A 20,763-nucleotide genomic window follows, 5' to 3' on the forward strand; every position below is an offset into this window, starting at 1 on the left:
TGGGAGGGGGAGTTGGGTACTGGGGTGGAGGAGGAGCAGTGGGAGGCTGCCAAGAATTTAATTCACAAGTCCTCGATCTGTGCCCGGCATGTTTTAATACAGTGCAAAATATTCTATAAAGTGCATTATACAAACGCAAAATTAGCAAAGATTTACCCATCAGTTAGCGACATTTGCAATAGGTGCGGACAGTCGCCAGCTAACCATACCCACATGTTTTGGGCTTGCCCAAGACTAATCGGGTATTGGGACAACATTTTTAAAACACTAAGTCAAGCATATGATCAGACAATTCTCCCCAATCCGCTATCGGCTATATTTGGCATCCCTCCAGACCCGGACCTTTCGCGCTCTTTGAAACAAGCCCTAGCCTTCACTACCCTTTTGGCCCGAAGACTTATTTTACTTAGATGGAAACTAAACGTCCCCCCTTCTTATGACTATTGGGTCAGAGAAGTTCTTTACAACCTGAAGCTGGAAAAACTCAGGTTTTCACTTAAGGGTTCCACCAGTAAATTTATGGAGGTTTGGGGACCTTTCCTATTTGTTGTGGGTACCATGACCTTGCTACCTGATTCAGAAGAAAATTAAATTATCTGTAGGCCTTCTCACTGATATCCTATCCAATTCTTTTGTTTTTTAACCGCTATGTATTCTTCGTCTTCTAATTTTTTTTTTTTTTTTTTTTCATACCTGTTTAACTTAACATGTATTCTTGGGTACATATTCATTTCTTCACTCAGTATCAGTATTCTTTTTTTTTTTTTTTTTTTTTTTTTTTTTTTTATTTCCTGCTTCCTTTTGAATGTGTGTGAATGGAGATGTGTGTATGTCGTGTTACTAGAAACTGCTACAGGGACTAGATCCCAGCAGGTTGTTTGTCTTGTGTTTGGACCCGGACGGGGTTCGTTTGGGGTGGGCTGGGTTCTGGGAGAAATCAGCTTGAACTTCTTTTTTTTTTGCTATATGATTACTGTGTTTTCATTGTACTAATGATTGATGTGTGTCAAGCTGTGAAATGCAATAAAGAAAGTTGGACAAAAAAAAGAAAAAAAAAAAAAAAAAAAAAAAAAAAAAAAAAAAAAAAAAAGAGACGGATCGTGTCCCTGCGCCCAGGAATCACGTCCCGCAAGTCTTTTCAATTTTTAATCTATGCGTTATTTGGTATGTTGTCACTGTTTTTGAAATTTTTCTATTGTGCTTCCAAAAATCTAGTAAGACAGACCTACAGTACCAGCATTACTGTTGCATTACTCATACATTCAGGTAAACCAGTGAGCTTATGCAAAGAAGATCATTTTGTTTGCAGTAATATCAGGATGTCGCAAGGGCTTTTGTGTCCACTTACGTTTAAAGATATAACCCCAGTTTTAGAGTGCTATAATCTAAATGAACAAACCACGGTGAAACGGTTTCTCCTTTAACTCAATCTAAGTAGGGATGCGGTGTGGTGTTTTTCAAGCCAACATTAAAGCTGAACTGAAAAAAGATGTGTGGTAAAGATGTGAGTTTACTAGACCTTTGTAGCCAGCTCCTAATCCCTGCATGAGGCTAGAGGTTCAAGGCATTAGCCGCTGCAAGCATGACACACCTGAATCTCTGACCGAGCTGTCAATCATTGAAAATTAATTAATAGATAGTTGCACTGCCTGATGTAAAATTATCAGCGTTTGGAAAAGATAGTCTTCAACTGTACATTTATTTCCAAAAGGCTGCATATACATTTGCAAATTCTACTGTACAGAAAACATCCAAAATGTCCATAAGTATAGATACAATATACCACAAAGCTGCCCTGGCATTACCATGATGTTCAGCACTAGAAAAGCTCTGCAGCCAATTTGATATTATAATCTTAAATACGTTTTCAACTAATACCTTTACATATACTGTATGTCAGTGTGATTGTTATTTTTTTCATCTGCATCTGTACTTTAAAACATTTACCATTTACAGTAGTTAAACAAGGCACAAGAATAGTGATATGAAGCCAAAGGCCATGTGTAAAGCAAAAAAATAGCATGGGACCAACTCAGCTGACAGAAAGTCATGGACGCAAACAGTGAACTTTTTATCTCAAGATTAGCCTTACACCAAAGCATTATACATAGTGAGAATACATTTGTGTGTGTGTGAGCTCACTTTGAAAAAACAACCAGAATTTCAACATGTTTATGAGAGTGGACATAGCTGAAACACAACCAGAATGAGGGTGATTGCTGAGTCTGCACAGACAGGATGCTCTTGATGCAACTTTAGCCATAGTATAGCGTTACAAAAACAAACATTTCCATTCTTGAAACTTTACTTGCAGGAATGAATAGTTACACAATTAAAGGAACAATAATATGGAGATCACATTCTTCACTTGCCAGCTTAAATGACATAAAAGATGAATAAAATTTGATAAGAAATAAAGAAGAAAGAAAGAAGCTCAGCGTGTGTGGGGGGGGGGGGGGGGGGGGAGATATGACTGGCTTCTCTACCCCTTTAAAATATTTTTGGAGAATAAATTATTGTGCATGCGTTTGCTTAATGATATTATACTAACCCGTTCATAAGAACGCGTTGTACCTGATGACGGACATTTAAAAAATATATATACAAAGTACATAACGCAAGTGATGTATTCAGTCATGGTTAAAGGAACCAATTTCCAGATGAAAAATTTGTCCCTTATTTTGTTATAGTATCCAGTATTGTGCTAAAGATCCCAAAATTTCCTTGTAGCTTTCTGCTTTTAACTCTTAATACAGTTGAGGGTATCAGCATTAAGATTGGAGACAATGTGGGATTTGGTGGCACAACAGACTAAGGACTGGGTAAAAGCAAAGACTGACTCAACTGGGTGCCACAACCAAATCAACTAGATTGTTCAAGAGAAAAAGCAGCTCCAAGCATATGCTTTAAATTTTTCATTTGTACCACATTCCTCTGTTTTACATGGTTACTGCTACTGTGATGTTATTTATTGAATATAGTAACTGGTGAGAAAGGTCATAAGACTCAAACCACAAGGTTCACTAATGGTTATTGTTTTTAAAAAAAACTCCCCTTGATGATAAGTGAATGAAGCTGTTTGAGTCATTGCTGTACTGAATCAAACTAGGGGGTGGCATGTTTTTTTTCTTATGTTTACTTAAGGAGGTGTCCAAGTGAAACAGTATGTCAATAAAATGGCATTATACAAAATTAGTTAGTTTTAGTTTTAATGATTCACAAGAGCAATAAGTAGCCAACCTTTAAGGTGTTTACACCAAGTGATAAAGTATACCTTAATTTAAAAAAGTGCTCTATTTGGCTTCAAGTCATACTGTACCAACACAGATGTGTACATGTAACCCAATTTGTTTCCTCAGCACTCCGTACGTCTGAAATGTCAAAATGTTTTGTTGTGGCAAAACCAACATTTAAATCCATCATAATCACCTGTGTCCTTTCGTTTCGTTGGTCTTCTTCTCTGGACGTGCGTTAAGTCTGATGTGCTGGTTATAGCAGCTAAATGGAGTCTGTGTTGAATGATGGTTTTACCCCACACAAACAATGTCTTATTTCTGGCAGAGAGACATGTAAAGAAATTGAGCAATGTTGTGTTCATGTCACAAAGAAAAATACAAAGTGCTGGGATCACAAATGAGGCTAGCCTGTGACTCAGTGTGTGTATAGAACTCAGAAATATTCCATCCTGCTGTCACTCAGTGAACGATTATAACCAGTCTCTACAACTCCACACCTGTCTGTGCAACGCAATGTATAAATTAATGAGTCACTATTTAGAGACAACTGGAATATACTTTTTTTATTTGTCCATGTGATCAGATATCTGCCAAGAATATTTCTGCCTCCACCCAAGTACAATGGAGGTGAATGAAATTTCAATTGTGGGGCAGTCCATATAAACACAGTATGTTCTGTGAATTTTCAAGTGTAACCAGGAAATTGTTTCTGGAATGATATGTTGTTGTCAATGTTGATAAATGTAATCTTTCAATACTGTGAGCACCACAAATGACGTTCCATTCACTTAAGGTAGAGTCAGAAAGAAGGATGAGGCAGACAACACTGTGCAAATATCACTTGGGGTAAGTAAGATAATGTGTTCTTGTGTAATTTAGTTGGCCTTATTTTGCAGCATGGGTCTCTGTGGTAGAATAAAGGCAGATACCCACTGTGACTTGAGGTAAATGTTGTAAACCTCTGCAGCATGAAGGCGTAATATATTTTTATTGTAAAATGATGAAAACAAATGTGAATTATAAGTCTTCATGTATTGATTTAAACTGGTGTATAATTTTATCAGTTTTTAGTTCCACAAATTATTACCTTAATGAGTATGAGTGCCCTTAAAACACTGGCTAAAGCTCTGACTGCTTCAGTTGGGTACAATAACAAAATTAGGGAGAGTGTTACATTTCATCTCGGTGGCCTCTTCATTTATAATGATTCAACTTCAAAAATCATGCAGTAATATAGGTCAGCAAATCTACCATTATTTTTGAGGATTTTGCCCAGGTATCGCCTCAGTATGGTATGGGATTAGTATGATTTAAACAGATATGCAACTGCATGTTGTATCTATGACACTGACACCATCAGTAACAGTGTTGGGCAAGTTACTTTTAAAAAGTAATTAGTTACAGTTACTAGTTATTTCTTCAAAACTAAGTTAGTTACTAAATTAGTTACTCGTTACTTCAGAAAGTAACTATTATGTTACTGTTGCAGTACATTTTAAATGCTCAAATGTGACCCCACCTCCACCCCTCTTTGACGGAACATAAAATACATGTGTATATTAAATTTGTTTATGATAAATCTGAATATTATAATGAAATGGACACTTAATACAGTACATTATTAATAGAAACAATGTACACAAGAGAAAGTGAGACTAACCTCCAATCAAATACCATGTATGTAGATATTATGTTTATATATGGATCAATGCAAATGACACCATAGATGTTTTGGAACTTTTAAAATGTATTGCCCCTCATTTGGGCTTGGCATACCAGTCTCTTGTTGATTGACTTGCTTGTGTGGTTCGTTGTGTGTCCGACTATGCGTGTTTTTGAACACCCGCCCAACTCTACCTCTGACTGACTTACCATGAAACTTTACTCAATTTCAGCCAATCGTCAGGATTAATGCGCTTGTCTTGTGCACTGCCCACTAACCAAGGAAGAACAGTAAAAAAAAAAATCTTTGCCTTTTGGCTCGGAGGTCTACCACATTTTTTTGGCAGTAACGGTAACAGCGTTATTAAGATGGGAAGAGTAATCAATTAGATTACTCGTTACTGAAAAAAGTAATGCTGTCTAATCAGTATTCCTTTTTTGTTTTATGTAAACTCCCAGTCCATGTGCACATGACCTCTGTAACCATGAAATGTCAATACTTGTGTCTACATGTGTTTTGGGGGTTAGGTAGTGGCGGTGGCAGTCGGGTGTGTCAGGAAATGATATGAGGTCTGTGTGACGGGTATTATTGGTGGGAATTGGATGATAAGACGCAACGATGTGCTCCCTGTTCCTGTGCAACGGTTTCAAATCTCACTCTGCCACATAACGCCACAGTCGTGTTTTTTTTCTTCTTATAACACATAAGACGTTACACTCTGACTGGCATTTGGCCTGAGGATAATTAAGAACCGAAATGTTGCCAGCTATTACATTTCTTTTTGCAAGTTAGACAGTGTGCGGGGGTTCCTTTACAACTTTTGTATAAATGATATAATACTGGTGCTAAACTTCCTATAAGATATGAAAATGAGGGCATTTCAAGATACTTGGCTTTGAAAGTTCACAATCAAAACATTTAAGCCTTCTTTTAAAAATATAATATTGAACATCAAAAAGGTGGCTTCTAAGTAGTCATTCATTCATCAACACAAGGATGTGGTGTGGAGGAACAAATAGATAAAATTAAAATGTTGCCACAATTGTATCACCCTATTTGCATAGAAGAACCTCTATGCAAATACGTCCAGCTGCCGTGTGGACCACTGGTAAAAGGCGGGGAGGCAGAATGGAAAAAAGGAGCTCCTATCTCTTTTCACACAAATTCAGAAAAATGGTCTGCACAAAAGTTCAGGAACTACCCCACTCACCCTGTGAGTTGGAAAAGGAATGGACACAGAGATATTTTAACTTAAAACAACAAAGAAATTAAAAATAACTTAAGATGTGATGTGAGTGGAGAGGCAGAACACGATTTATGGTCCATCCTCAGACAGATTCTTAAAAGAGAGGGGTGGATCCACAGCAGGTACCGGTTCACCTCCTTCTGTTGAAATTGGTTGGCATGTTGACTGCTCGCACTGTCTACTCACAACCTCATGACCTTCCAGCACACCGCCACAGTGTGTGTTGTCCATCACTGGCTGTGTGTGTACACACAGATAGGCCTTAGTTTGTCAATTTTCACTCCCTCTCTTTTCTTTCATTCTGTATAATCCTGATTCCTGATTTGTTACTCTGGCCGTTCCACACACACTGCCCGCTTGTATGTGATTGCAGTCAGACTGAGGCTCATCCTGGTCCTTGGGGGAGCTTTTGTAGTGGATCTTGCCAATCTGCTCGAGGGCGCTGGCTAGAGAGTCAAGGTCAGCAGTGTCCTGGTGGCGAGCCTCCCACAGGCTCAGTATGACTGCTGATGGACTCCGCTGCTTTGCAAAATAACCCAGGTTTCTGTAGAGGAGCACACAAAGGATTAATGAACTGCACAGGAAGAGGGCACTCTCAGGGACAGAACACTGACAACATGTTTAATGTTGTTTTCAGATATGGGTTATCCTTGCTAATTATCTATCTTGTAAACGACACAAGTCAAACTGATTAGGTAAATAATTGTCATTGTTCTAATTTCCTTTCAGAATGTGTTGAGCGTGATTGTGATGCATAGCAAATATGCCAGTAGTTTTAAAACTGTGCACCGTAAAGGATAACAGATTTGTTTCTTTGTTTAAAACAAATCCCATTTAAAAAGTTATTTCCTTAAACAGCTGGGCACTGTAGGTTTAGCAAACATTACTTAAACATGAAGGACTTATTAATTGAACTATGTTTAGCCATGGATTAATACACACTTGGTGCTTTAGTGAGTAGTAAGCAGGAGTGTAGGATTGAGTCAAAAGCCCTTTTTTGCACAGCACCAGTATTTACTTGGGGAACTCTAGCAGCCTATTCTGTAATAATTGCAGAGGTTGTCTATGATCTTAATCCTGCCATTAAATAAAAATGCCACCGCAAATTACATGCCATATTTTGCCAAACACAGAGGTCATGAGATAATATTAGTCTTGTGTGAATCAACATCTCAGTGATTTGGATTAGCTGTGTTGGCAAATTATAAAAAAAAGGTTTTGACATCATATGTGGGGGATAATGACTTATATTTCAGTAAAAAACTAAATTTTCTTATCCATTTGATTTTTAAGTATCCCGATTACAATTGTATTCTGTACATGCTACTACAATTTGTTTTATTACCGATTAAATTATTAAACATTTCAACTACTGCAAAAATGCACAATATTTGGTGTTTAAGACCACAAACATCAGTTTTTTAGGCTTTTGGGAGGTCCTATGTGTCGAATAACCAAGACCCTCATGCTGTATTTTGTACAATGGCTCTATTATCCTGTGCAAAATGGAAAACATGTTATTAAAATAATATCAATTGGAATGTATACCTAATTAGAAATAGCACTCTATAAAGAACAGGTATCCACATTATTATACTCACTATGAATCCATAAATCAACTATTAACCACTAACTAAACGAAATCCAAATGGGTCTTTGGGTCCCCTTAACTTGCTTATCATAAAATATCTGTAACTATCTGTAACTGAAAATTAATTTAACATAAATTGCCTTGGTGCTTTAAACAAAAAACATCTGGTTCTTCATGTAGGAAACAAAAGGTTTCTTAAGACCTTTTAAGATAATCAAAAATATAAAGAAAGTAGTACCATCACAAATGATAAGTAATTACTGGCAAACACGGTCCAGTGGTTTGAATTTAAATAATGGGTGCTGACAAAATGAGAAAAGAGGCCTTGTTGTATTATGTAGCATTGAATCCAGTTGGGGGCAGTGTTTCACTGCCGTACCTTGCTGCTATGAAAGAAAAAAGCAACATAAGCGGCATTGGTCACATCAGGCTCAGTTGAAAGCAACCCAACTTGGAGAGGAAAGCTTATCTGGATAATTTGGAATCCCAAAGGACTCTTAGATACCAGAGTTTCATGAATCATGCACTTAACAGGAGATTATAGCTGCCAAAAGATCAAAGCAACCGAAGACGACAACTGGATGGAGTAAAGATTAGGATGGTCTTATTATAATTGCATATTTCCATTTAATAATTACATGTTACATGATTAATATCAAAAGAAATTGTGTAATAAGTTCAAAACCACAATGCACATAAGCCACAGCACTTAACAGATAACACAATCCTTTATGTGCTTAAGTGATTAAATACGAGTCCTGCCTCCTACTTCTGAGAGAGAAGATGAAGAACAAAAGGTAGCTGAATATAAAGCCAGATATATGAGGTGAACAACACTCACAGCAAGTTATCTTTTTCGTCAGCGTGTGTTCACAGTGAGACCATTACAAAGAAAAGGATGCACAGGTCATACTCTCAGAGAGGGTGCACATCATAAGCTCACCTATCTAAGTGGAGCTGCTGGGCTAAGAGTTGCCAGTCCTTGCCCTTGGCGTTGGCAGTGTCAAAGGTGGCACAGATCCTCTGGCGGATGGACAAAGGGATTTTAAAGGCTTTGGGCCCCGTCTGGGATGTGATGGTGCAGTCTGTCTGCATACAAACTGGAACTGACTCCTTTTCAGTCTGGAAGAACAGAAACAGACTAGAATCAGACCAGGGTCAGGTAGGATTTACAAATGTTGCTTTGTGCTCGTTTTACCAGCTTGGGGAGCCAGATGAATGGGGTTTCCTGGGTCAGGGCAACTCAGACAGGTATGTTTAACATTTCAAAATGTCAGTGCAAAAAATACCACAAAGGAAAAGACATCTGGAAGCCGCTAGTAGCGTGGCTAGTGCAGGCATTTCTAAGAAGAATTAAAGCAATACACCTCCCCAAATCTATCTTTTGATGATCAAACGCTCCACCATGTGGGCTTATAATGTGGTTTTAAATGTTTGGAGTGTGTTCCTTCTGTCACCAGAGGCTGTGTTCAGTCAAAAATGTCTATTTTTGTTTTTGAAAATTAAGTCATTAGGAAAAACAAACACAATGACAGTGTTGTATGTAACAGTGTGACATCTGGCTCATCTGCATGCAAAATGTCACATTCAAAAGATTTAATTTTTTGTGGGTGGGGGTTACTAGGTTTATCTGCATAATAACACAATAATGATAGGTATGGTACGATTTGGATCAGATCATATATCTGTGTAGTTGTTCAGCCTCAGAGGGGAGAGAGAGCAGTTGACCGTTTGCCTGAGATCAGTAGAGCAGACTGCTCTGCAGAGCTTTTCTGACATTTCATAAACAGCTGATGGAGCGGCGGTGCGTGTACTGTACACGTGTGATGCTGATGTTGCGATGTTAAACATGCGCCACCCGAGTGCATTTGACCGGCATAAAATTGGCCTATGTCAGTCTGACCTGTCGGTCAATTGGTGCCTCTCTATTAAAAAGTATTAGTTTAAAAAGAAAATAACTGTTCTTAGAATAATTATAATTAACCAAATAATCATTATTATTAGCCTAGCTTACTGCAGACCTTGCTGAATGGATAGCATCTGAGAAGTAATGTGAGGAAGCATTTTGGATCATAAGTGGAAAATTTCTAGTTTAGGTTACTGTATGTGGGTTGTGTTGTAATTCAAATAAATGACATGCCATTTTAAATTAGTTTGAACTTGATTATTTGTATACAGTATAGTATATATATATATATATATATATATATATATATATATATATATATATATATACACACACATATATATATACATACACATATATATGTCATATTTCCATCAGTCATATAATGTCATATTTCCATAAGGTTTCATTGCTTGTGGTTTGACTGGAGCTCTTGTAATCGTCTATTTGTTTCCTTTTCTTCACCGATGAATGATTCAATGACACCCAAATGTAGGAATAATGCCACCAACTGTTTAATGTTTATTGTAATAAACCAACTTCTAATGTTTAACAGAAACCCAGATTCATTTACATTTTCTTTAGCCAATTTTCTAGAAATTTAGTTACAATTTGTGCTGTGATAGAAACTAAGTATAGACCCTCTCCCAAAATGGTCATGCCGGTTTACTGTACTCTATATGTGTGTGTGTGTGTGTGTGTGTGTGTGTGTTTGGTGATGATTTGAAATCTACTCACAGCTCCTATAAACACTTTTATTTCTTCCTCCTATCTGTCAAGCCCTAACTAATCATGAAGGTAAAACCATAAAAAGTAATTGCAAATAATATTTCACCTGCGTCTGACTGCAATACAATAAGTTTAAATAGTGTTGTGGCCTTGAGGTAGGACAAGTATGTTTGTGACTGGTTGTGAAAAAGCAGTAGGGTAAAATCAATGAGTAACACTCTTCTGGCTTAACAACTACTGTCAAGGTGCTCTTGAGTGAGGATTTCTAACTCCTAGCTGCTCCACTGGAGCTGCTCAGCAGCTGACAGAAGACTGCTGTTAGACTGGGCAGCTCCCAGGTGTCTAAATGCATGTGAATGTGAATGTGATACATGGTGTTTGCTGGAACCTGGGTGAATAAAGGTTAGAAAATATGTGCAGGTAATGTGGTGAACAGCTGGATTTTTGTTGTCTGTGTTTAGCAAAAATCTGTGAAGAAAAAAAGAAAGTAAGAATGTAAGAGTAAGTGTCCTCGCTCTATTATTACACAGTGCAAGCTCAGGAGAGTTGGCCCTGCTGTCAGTGGACACACTCCAGGAAGGTTACATAAAGGTTGAGCGAGAAAGTGAAACATCCCCCCGCAGCTCAAGAGCCTCACCTCGGCTACAGCTGTGTAGACCTGCAGAATCTGCTCCTGGCCTTTGACCTGGCGCACGCTGATTTTGCAGGAGAGCTGGGTGGTGGCAGGGCTGTATCTCTCCAGAGAAAAGGCACAGTGCAGGGGCTGTTGGTTGCTGCACCACACTTGGGGGAAAGAAAACTCCTGAGGAGGCAGAAAAAAAGAGGGACATCTGAAACATAACACGGTACACAGCAGTGTTAACATATGCTCTAAATGAGATGACTCAGCTCCCTGTTCTACATGTGACCACGCTGGCACATGCACAGCCACTTACACCCAGCAAGATAAAAGATAAGAGTTGGCGTTGAAGTCTCAATAATTCCATGGCTTGATGTATTTATGCATGCTGATGTTTACAGTTACGGGTCATTGCACTTGCACGTTTTAATGCTTTGACTTACCAAAACTTCAAAAATAGCCACGCAATTGCTTTTTATTTTCAGATTCAAATTGCCATCTTACCAGCCCTTGCTACACTTCTTCCGACACACATGAGACCAGGACGCCTCACTAGGTCAGTCTCACAGGCACTTGTTCCAGTTCATCCATATAAAAACAACTTTGGTCAGAAATCTTTTATCTATAAATACACCAAGATTTGGAATGACATCCTGCATCACATCAGAACACTATCATCCATCACATACAGTCCCTGACAAAAGTCTTGTCGCTTGTGTACAAATTGACCTGAAGTGCCGCTGCAATATATTTCTAATCAAGATTTTTTACAAGAAATGGCTCATTTTAATCCCAACAGCTTTTGTAATAATGTTTCAGTGCAAAAAGAAACTGTCAAAAAGTATTCTAATATTCACAGCTTGGTAAAGCCCATTGAGTCAATTTTTGCAAAGACATAAGTGTTGTCGCCTTGTCATATGAGCTTCACCTGTGACTAATAATGGATCAATCAGGTCTCAGGTGTGTATAAAAACAACCCCAGTACACTAGACCTTCACATCAACTGCAACTAGACCTCTGCAAACATGCCTAAGATTCACCCTGAGACTAAAGTTTTGATTATCAAGAGGCTGAAGACCAGATCCACTGCTGATGTGGCAGATACCTTCAATGTGTCTCAGCGTCAAGTACAGAGGATTAAAAAAACATTTGAAGACACTGGAGATGTTTTTGACAAGCCCGGGTCAGGCAGACCCCGCAAGACAACTGCTCGAGAGGACCGTTTGTTGGCTCGAAAATCCAAGGCCAGCCCATTTTCCACTGCAGCAGAGCTCCACCAGACCTGGTCCCCTGAAGTCCCTGTGTCAACCAGAACGGTTTGTCGGATTCTGTCTCGAAATGGCCTCCATGGTCGAATCAGTGCCCAGAAGCCAGCACTAAACAAAAGACAATTGAAAAACCGTGTGGCATTTGCCAAGGCCCACAGCCTGCTAAAAGGATGGACGCTGGAGAAGTGGAAGAAAGTGGATTTTTCAGATGAATCCTCTGTTGAATTACACCACAGTTGCCGCAAATATTGCAGGAGACCTACTGGAGCCCGTATGGATCCAAGAAAGGCCAAATTCTCCAGACGGATGGTGCTCCATCGCATACTTCCATCTCCACTTCAAAGTTCCTCAAGGCGAAGAAGATCAAGATGCTCCAGGATTGGCCAGCCCAGTCACCAGACATGAACATCATTGAGCATATGTGGGGTAGGATGAAAGAGGAAGCATGGAAGACCAAACCAAAGAATATTGATGAACTCTGGGAGGCATGCAAGACTGCTTTCCTAGCTATTCCTGATGACTTCATCAATACATTGTTTGAATCCTTGCCAAACCGCATGGATGCAGTCCTTCAAGCTCATGGAAGTCATACAAGATATTAAATTTGAATCTCACAGCACCACTATTTAATTTGCTGACATATTTTAGTATTTGTAGTAAATTTGTTCAATTTATGTATAGGCAACAAAACTTTTGTCTTGCCAAAATTTGACCTTTCTGTCTTGTTTAAATAATAAATCTTTTTTTAGTGAAACTAATTTATTTCAGTGCATTGAACATCATTTGGGAGGGTTTTAGCTTTTCATATGAGCTATTTCTTACACCAATTAATTAATTAAAAGTCAGGTTAATAGCAGGTGTTTCTATAAAATAGATAAGCGACAAGACTTTTGTCAGGGACTGTATTTCAAAAAGGTGTACAAACAGCTCCTTCCAGTTACACTTGCACACATTCATTCTCATGTACTGTCCAAGGCTTGTTTGTTTGTCCAGGCTGATGTCTTGTATAAATTTCTCTGTCCTTATGTGCCAAAACTGTATTGTTGTTTTAGTTGTCCAAATCTGTCTAGTCCATATTGATGTCCTGTACAAATGTTTGTCCCGACGTGCTGTAACCACATTCAATGTTTTATGTTTCGGCAGAACAGGAACCTGCAGTTTTTAAATTGGCCCGTTTATATTGTAATGTCATGTTATTTTTTAACTTTCCTGTTTAATAAATATGAATGACTGTATGAATTAATGAATGAAGTGCACTGAAAGTAGCTGGATGAAACCCTAAAAACAGTCAGAACATTCAGTGTGGAAGGATGGACACTACGTGCACAAAACCTGTGCCATCTTGACTACAAAGAGGAAAGGGGAGGGACCAGGGATGATTGCATGAACGCGCCACGTGGGTCTGGCTTCTCCCGGATTTCACAACGAGCATAATGGTTGCTCATTCAGAATACGATCTCGTATTTTACAAAAATAGTTCATCATCGTGTTTCTGAAAACATTTTAAGCGAGAAATAGGCCATGGAGATGCTAAATCTGTCTGCTTTTTTGATTGACAAAGGTCAATTTAATAGATTTTTGTCAGATTTTGAGAGGCAGTGAGCTGAGCTGACCGCTCGTCATTTCCGGGAAGTGTTTCCACATAAGTGTTGCTTTAGGGACAATACTAACCTGCGTAGGTGGGCACTACGGCAGCAAGTGGTCAGTGCACATTAGCAGCTTAATGACGGAAGTATGCAGAAAGAGACACAGCCTTGCTCTGTTTGTCGGATGTTTAGCTATTCCTCTCCCTCCTTTAATGATAAAGATACATGTAATAAATGTAGTTTATTCACTGCCCTGGAGGCAAGGCTTAGTGAGTGTGAGGCATGGCTCCACACCATGGAATCAAAATAATTTTCCATAGCTGATGTGGGCCATGATACCAGATTCTGCAAATCGGAGATCACTAAAATTAATGTTGAGTCACTTTGTGCATATATATGCAAAGACAATGTTGGACTGAGTAGTTTTCTCTGGACCCCTTGCCAAACCTGATCAGCTGTACAGCCGCATGTCATCCTTCCACCGCTGGTTGTCAAGGTGGTGTCCAGCTAATTATGTGGGCAATCTAAATAACTGAAGTGATTTCTGGGGAAAGCCTGTTCTAATTAGGAGAGACAGCATTCATCCCACTCTGGACGGAGCTCATATGCAGATTTTTTTTGGGGGGGCATTGCCCCTTATGGTGGCTGAAACGGGTAATTGCATTGATTCAAAAATGAGTGGAATAATTACGTCTGGCATGACCAGATATTTCATAGATATTTTAAATAACACAAATTGACTAAATAGTGTTAGGTAACACATCTAATTTCATATAAATATAGTAAAAACATATTTTTTCAGGGCTCTGGCTCTCACATTGGACTACTGTCAATGCATATTGTTAGAAATCCATAACTAACATCGCGTTAGTTCGGATCTCTGAGGAAAAGGAGGCTGAAGGTCAAATTGAGAATTAAGAAAAGGTTTAATGCAACAGCAGTGATGAAGATGATAAGACAAAGACAATCAGACACAAACAAACACAATAACACTGCAGCTGACAGCGGACTGATCCACGCTTCCCCTGATGGAGTCATGTGAAAGCAGTCCTGAAAATTCCTAAGTCACACAGTTTTATCCTCTGCACCTTGGGGCGGTTCTTTTTCACCTGGTGCTTTTAAATCCTTTCTCATTGGTCCGTTGTTGTCATGACAGCAGGTCGAGTGCATCTTTGTCGTCCAATCAGAACCTGCCTTCTGCACCTTTGGGGGTCGCTTTTGGTTGCAGAGCAAATGCTTCTGTTGTGTAAATGTGAAACTAACATCAAACAGTCCAATCAACATTGTATTGTTTTAGCCTAGACTCAGACCACAGGGGACAGGAGACAGAAGACCACCTTTTGTTGCATAGCAGGAAACCCCTTTCCATATGTTAAAAAGAGGGGGGAAATGGGGACAGATGTATGCATAATTTTCTAACCTGGCTCCTTCAAACATTTTAACTTTTTAAAACTCAACAATATGCAGGACGCAAAGAACAAAAATTGCTGTTGCACTAATCTGGACATCTTGCCGTGCCAACGTTGAAATAAATAAAAATGCCACATATGTACACATTTTCTGTCAGCTTACTGATTGATTGCGCGTTTCGTTTAGATTTGGACTTTTATACGTTTAATTCCACTTTAAACAGCGAAGTGGAGAAGCCTCGTTCACCGCGCGTAGGCCTTGCTGGATACACTGTGACCCTTTTTGTTGATCTACTGATTGCTGTGGATGACTTTGGATAACGGCAAAATACGGATCTTTTCATGTGTCTAAACTGTGTAACTGAACTTTGTTTCTGCGTTTGGAGATGCATCCCAACAGACTCTAAGTCGAACACAGATTTTTCAATGTTACATTTTAGTTCAGTTCAATTTTATTTATAATATCAATTCATAACAAGAGTTATCTCAAGACACTTTACAGATAAAGTAGGTCTAGAACACACTTTAATTTACAAGGACCCAACAATTCTAGTTACTCCCCCCAGAGCAAGCATTTAGTGTGACAGTGGCGAGGAAAAACTCCTTTTTAGAAAGAAACAGACAGACAGATAGACAGACAGACAGACCCAGGCTCTTGGTAGGCGGTGTCTGATGGGGCCGGTTGGGGTGTAATGAATAGTGGCATTCACAATAAAAGATAAAACTTTTATTTATTTAAACTTAGCCAACTATAGACCTACAGTATTTCTAATCTACCCTTTCTCTCCAAGATCCTTGAGAAGGTAATCGCTAATCAGTTATGTGATTTTCTAAGAAGCAATAGTCTATTTGAGGACTTTCAGTCAGGATATAGAATGCATTATAGCACAGAGATGGCACTGGTGAAAATTACTAATGACCTTCTAACTGCTGAAGACAAAGGACTCCTCTGTACTTGTCTTACTAGATCTTAGGGCTGCATTCAACACTATTGACCATACCATCCTGTTACAAAGACTGGAACACTTAGTTGGCATTGAAGCTAAGTCTCCCACTAAGCTGGTTTAAGTACTATTTATTTGATGGATCTCAGACGGAGCCAGACATGCAATGTTTTGATGTGAAACTCAGACAAAACTGAAGTTATTGTGCTGGGCCTAAACACCTCTGAATCTCATTATCCAAAGATATAGCTAATCTGGATGGTATTGCCCTGGCCTCCAGCACTACTGTTCAGACACCTAGGAGTTATTTTTGATCAGGATATATCCTTTAACGCCCTTCTAAAACAAACCTCAATAACATTCTTTTTTCATCTTCAAAACATAGCCAAAATTAGGAACTTCCTGTCTCAAAACGATGCTGTAAAACTAGTCCATGCATATGTTACTTTCAGGCTGGAATATTGTAAATCCTTACAATCAGGTTGCTCAAATAAAACCCTTAAGACTCTCCATCTTATCCAGAATGCTACAGTGTGTCTTCTGACAAGAACTAAGAAAAGAGATCATGTTTCTCCTGTATTAGCTTTTCTGCATTGGCTTCCTTTAAAATCCAGGATTGAATTTAAAATTGACCTACATAGCTCTAAATGTTCAAGCACCATCATATCTTGAAGAGCTCAGAGTACCTTATTGTCCCACTAGAGCACTATGCTCCCAGAATTCAGAGTTATTTGTGGCTCCTAGAGTTGCTAAAAGTAGAATGGGAGTTAGAGCCTTCAGCTATCAGGCTCCTCTCCTGTGGAATCAGCTTCCAGTCTGGGTTTGGGGGGCAGACACTGTCACATTTAAGAGTAAACTTAAAACTCTCCTCTTTGAAAAAGCTTATATTTAGGGAGTTAGGAGTTGCAGCGTTTAGCCAGACCAGTCAGGGAGGGTGTATGTTTGCAGACGCAACACCCCTTCTCTTCTCTGCTTCTCTTTATAGTTGTCAGATTAATCTACCATACAATCAATGATATAATCAAACTAGAGAGAGGCAGGGCAGTACAGCCCGACGAGGCTCCTCTATTTACCCTGTCTCTCTTAATTATGCTGTTATAGTTTTAGACTGCTGGGGGACTTCCTTTGATACACTGAACTTCTCTCTCCTCTCTCTTTCCATCTGTGTGCATCCATATCCCAGAAATGTTTGTTACTAATTTCGCTCTGGGGTGCTTATTTCCTGGAGTCGTTATGTTTTTATGTTTTTTTTTGCCCAGCATGTTTCCTTGGATTTGGGTGGCACCTAAATCAGTGTTTCAGCTGTCCCGGTGGACCTGCTCCGCGCCCTGCTATGTCCTGTTGCACCCTGCTATGCTCTGCTGTGCCATGAACTACTAAAACTACTATTTGTAGTCAGCTCCATTAGCTTTGTTGTGACTATTATTGCCAACGTGCATCACCTAAACTGGGAGTTTTGATTAGATAGATCTATCTATCTGTTACTATCTGTAAAGTGTCTTGAGATAACTCTTGTCATGATTTGATACTATAAATAAAATTGAATTGTAATTGATTTGAAACTAACTATTGTTATCCATCTACACATACAGTACAGCTCCCTTACAGTACTCAGTACTGTACCTACAGTACTACAGTACAGTAACTCACTAAAAAAACGCTTTCGGGCTAGGTACTGTAAGCTATTTACAGTATGTGGGAATACAGGAAACAGGGAAAAGACTGCCTTTGATATATAATTAATTTCAAGAGGTTGGGCACATCTGTGGGTAAACGTCCGTGACCTCTGCTAGACTCCGTCTCTACCTTTTCAAAAGTGACCTGCAAACGATTCTTAGTGAGGAACAGTGCGGCTCATAGCAGCAGATAATGGAGTCTGGGAGCGATGGGGGAAGGGGGAGGGGGAGGGGGAGGTGATGGACATAGAAAGCTTGGATGCTCTTTAGCACTAAAAGCTGACTTGATGTATGGCACCACGCTCGGCTATTATTCTACACCTGCTCTGATCCACCAAAGCAGGTTTGCGGTGCCTGTCTGCCATTCCGAGGCCCTCATAAATAAGGCCGTGGAGAGGGTGGGTGTCTTTGAAACTGAGCTTTCGCCTTGCATTCAGATCTTTAAGCAATTACAGCGTACAGCGGGGACACTGCTCAGCTGTTCGGCAAATGAAAACAGATACAAAACAGCATTCACTGGCTACTGCGGCGCATTTGATCTCATACTGTTTGCATTTTAATGCTCCTTCAAGCAAAACAAACACAAAGCTATTAATCTCAAGTCACGTACGTCTTTATAATTCTCTGAATGTGGGCTGACAGCAGGATGCACACTAGAAGAGCACAAAATGATGCACTCAAACACAAATATGAAGTGAGTAAAAACCAGATGAACGTTACTTTCATTTTAGTTTCAGACAGATTTAAATAGAGTCTGGTAGGTTTGGTGATGGTGATTTTGGGGCTGTTTAATGTTAAACAAAAAGGATCTTACTCTGTAGGGATCCTTTTCCTAATTTTGTCTGAAACTTTGAATAATAATCTGATCCTGTCAGTGGTAAAAACAGCACTGTTAGTGGACTCAAGCTGACGGTGTGCATTTTCCAATGCAACCCAATATGTGGCTGCTGGTTACAGCATTCTCACTCAATACTGGACCACAGATTTCAAAAGATTTTTAAATTTTGGTTCACATTAGTTACTTATGGCATTTTTCTATTAAGTGTACCTGCTCAACTCGGCTCTGCTGGTTGTCATAGCAGGAAACCGCCGTGACCTAACGCACACAGAACGTCGACGGTGTGTTGTTTTTGATTCCTGACATGGGGCTGTCGCACAGCCAGAAGACAAGTTAGTTTCAAAAGAAGCTGGAGGCCGCAAAACAAATCCGCTAGCAAAACTATTTAAACACGGCAGGTTTGTTCAGGACACCCCCCTTTGTCAATACCAATGATGAGGCAGTAAATAGTGACGATTCTCTCCAACCAATCAGTAGTCTGCAGGTTTTTCACGTCACCTTTTGCTATCGCCTTAGCTTGCTTGGAACCTCGACTGAGGTGGTACTAAAAAAAGTACCTTTTAGCGGTACCAGGGACTTTTTTTTGTAAAGGAAAACCAAAAAAGGCGAGTAGAGTTGAGGCGAGTCGAGTAGATACCATGCAGTGGAAAAAAGCCATTAGACACCATGCATGCAAAATAGAGTTCAAGTTGAAAAATACTGAAACACCATTATTTATGCAAATCAGCACATATTTAATTAGACAATGCCTCATTTGCATAATTAAACATACAAGTTCAGAAAACTTGAAATACAAAAAATTATTGTCTCAAGTAATCAACTGGGGAAGTTTCACAACGATATCTTTTAGTTAAAATATTTCCTACTGTAGTGTCTCACCTTAACACGGGCTGTATTGGGAAACTGGCAACACAAATTTCAGCATTTTAAATACTTTCCACTACTTGGGTTTCTTAGTACTTTTATGTTACAGAGGAGACCTTTATGAATAATAAACATTTGTCAGATTTTCTGTGGCAACTTGTTGGACACTCACCCCTTTTTCTCACAAAATGCTTGTACTAATAGCCTCAGCAAGGCTAAATAACAACAAGGCTACTGTTTCAAAATCAAAGAAAACACATCATTCATAGCACTCACATAAGAACATGGCACTAGCAGAGCGCTAAATATTTTTTTCAACTGTCAGCAGGGGTAGTCATGGAGAAACAGCTGTCTGCAGCTTGCAGCTCTCTCTCTCTCTCTCTCTCTCTCTCTCTCTCTCTCTCTCTCTCTCGTTGACTGTCGTTTCCCTTTCTGTGGATTGTAGAGATATTAATCTTCCTCTATGATACCTTTCACATTTCCTTTATTATTTATTATGTTTTTGTATTTTAATTACATACAGTATGAATGTTTAATGCTCAAATTGAGCCTATTATTTATTTATATTTACTGTTATTAATATTTACTACACTAATCAGGCTTATGCATTGCCAATGACACTTATCAACATGTGGTTGTTGTTATATCTCTGTCCACTGGTGGGATTTCAATGGGGTAGTTTTGGGTAAACTCAAGCTGTCATTTTTTTCTTAAGTCACAGGCCCAAAAGGTGAATTATGTCTCGTTAGTGAAAGTGTTGTTATTAATGAGATATGAAATCATCAAACATGTATTTCAGTTGGACAAAAGGTATACATATGCACAATTGAAACAACTCACCGCTGTTTGCTTTAAAGCTGCTAAATTGTATGGACGTGACGCAAGGGTATTCTTCCCGGAAGGTATTGTAAACAAATATTGTGATTGGTTCTATTTGGTGAATGGACTGCATTTAGACAACTTAAAGCCTTTGCTTTACAACACGTCGGGAGCAGTTAGGGGTTTTCAGTATCTTGCTTATGCTTTTCCGTTTTTTCTGTCATATATACAATGTAATAGTGATGGATTTTCATGTTTAACGTGTCCTAAAATTCAAATAATGAGGTAAATGTATTTTAGGGAAATCCCAGGGGGCTAAAATGTTAAGAATTCCAACTGTTCTAAACGCTCTGATTTCAACAGTATTTT

General features: G+C 39.0%; 1 protein-coding gene across 2 annotated transcripts in view; it reads right to left on the minus strand.

Moving 5' to 3' along the window:
- Window positions 1-1,683: 1,683 nt before the first annotated feature.
- Window positions 1,684-20,763, minus strand: part of unc5db (unc-5 netrin receptor Db) — a 265,211-nt gene continuing 246,131 nt past the window's right edge. For both annotated transcript variants that reach the window (XM_032515156.1, XM_032515155.1), the window contains 3 exons: window positions 11,009-11,173; window positions 8,680-8,858; window positions 1,684-6,689 (listed from right to left, as the gene is read on the minus strand). In XM_032515156.1, the coding sequence (XP_032371047.1) occupies window positions 6,416-6,689; window positions 8,680-8,858; window positions 11,009-11,173 (618 nt within the window). In that variant the 3' untranslated portion in view covers window positions 1,684-6,415. The remainder of the gene's footprint in view (window positions 6,690-8,679; window positions 8,859-11,008; window positions 11,174-20,763) is intronic.

The sequence above is a fragment of the Etheostoma spectabile genome, chromosome 5 (genome assembly GCF_008692095.1).
Source record: "Etheostoma spectabile isolate EspeVRDwgs_2016 chromosome 5, UIUC_Espe_1.0, whole genome shotgun sequence".
In the NCBI taxonomy this organism is placed as follows: domain Eukaryota; kingdom Metazoa; phylum Chordata; class Actinopteri; order Perciformes; family Percidae; genus Etheostoma; species Etheostoma spectabile.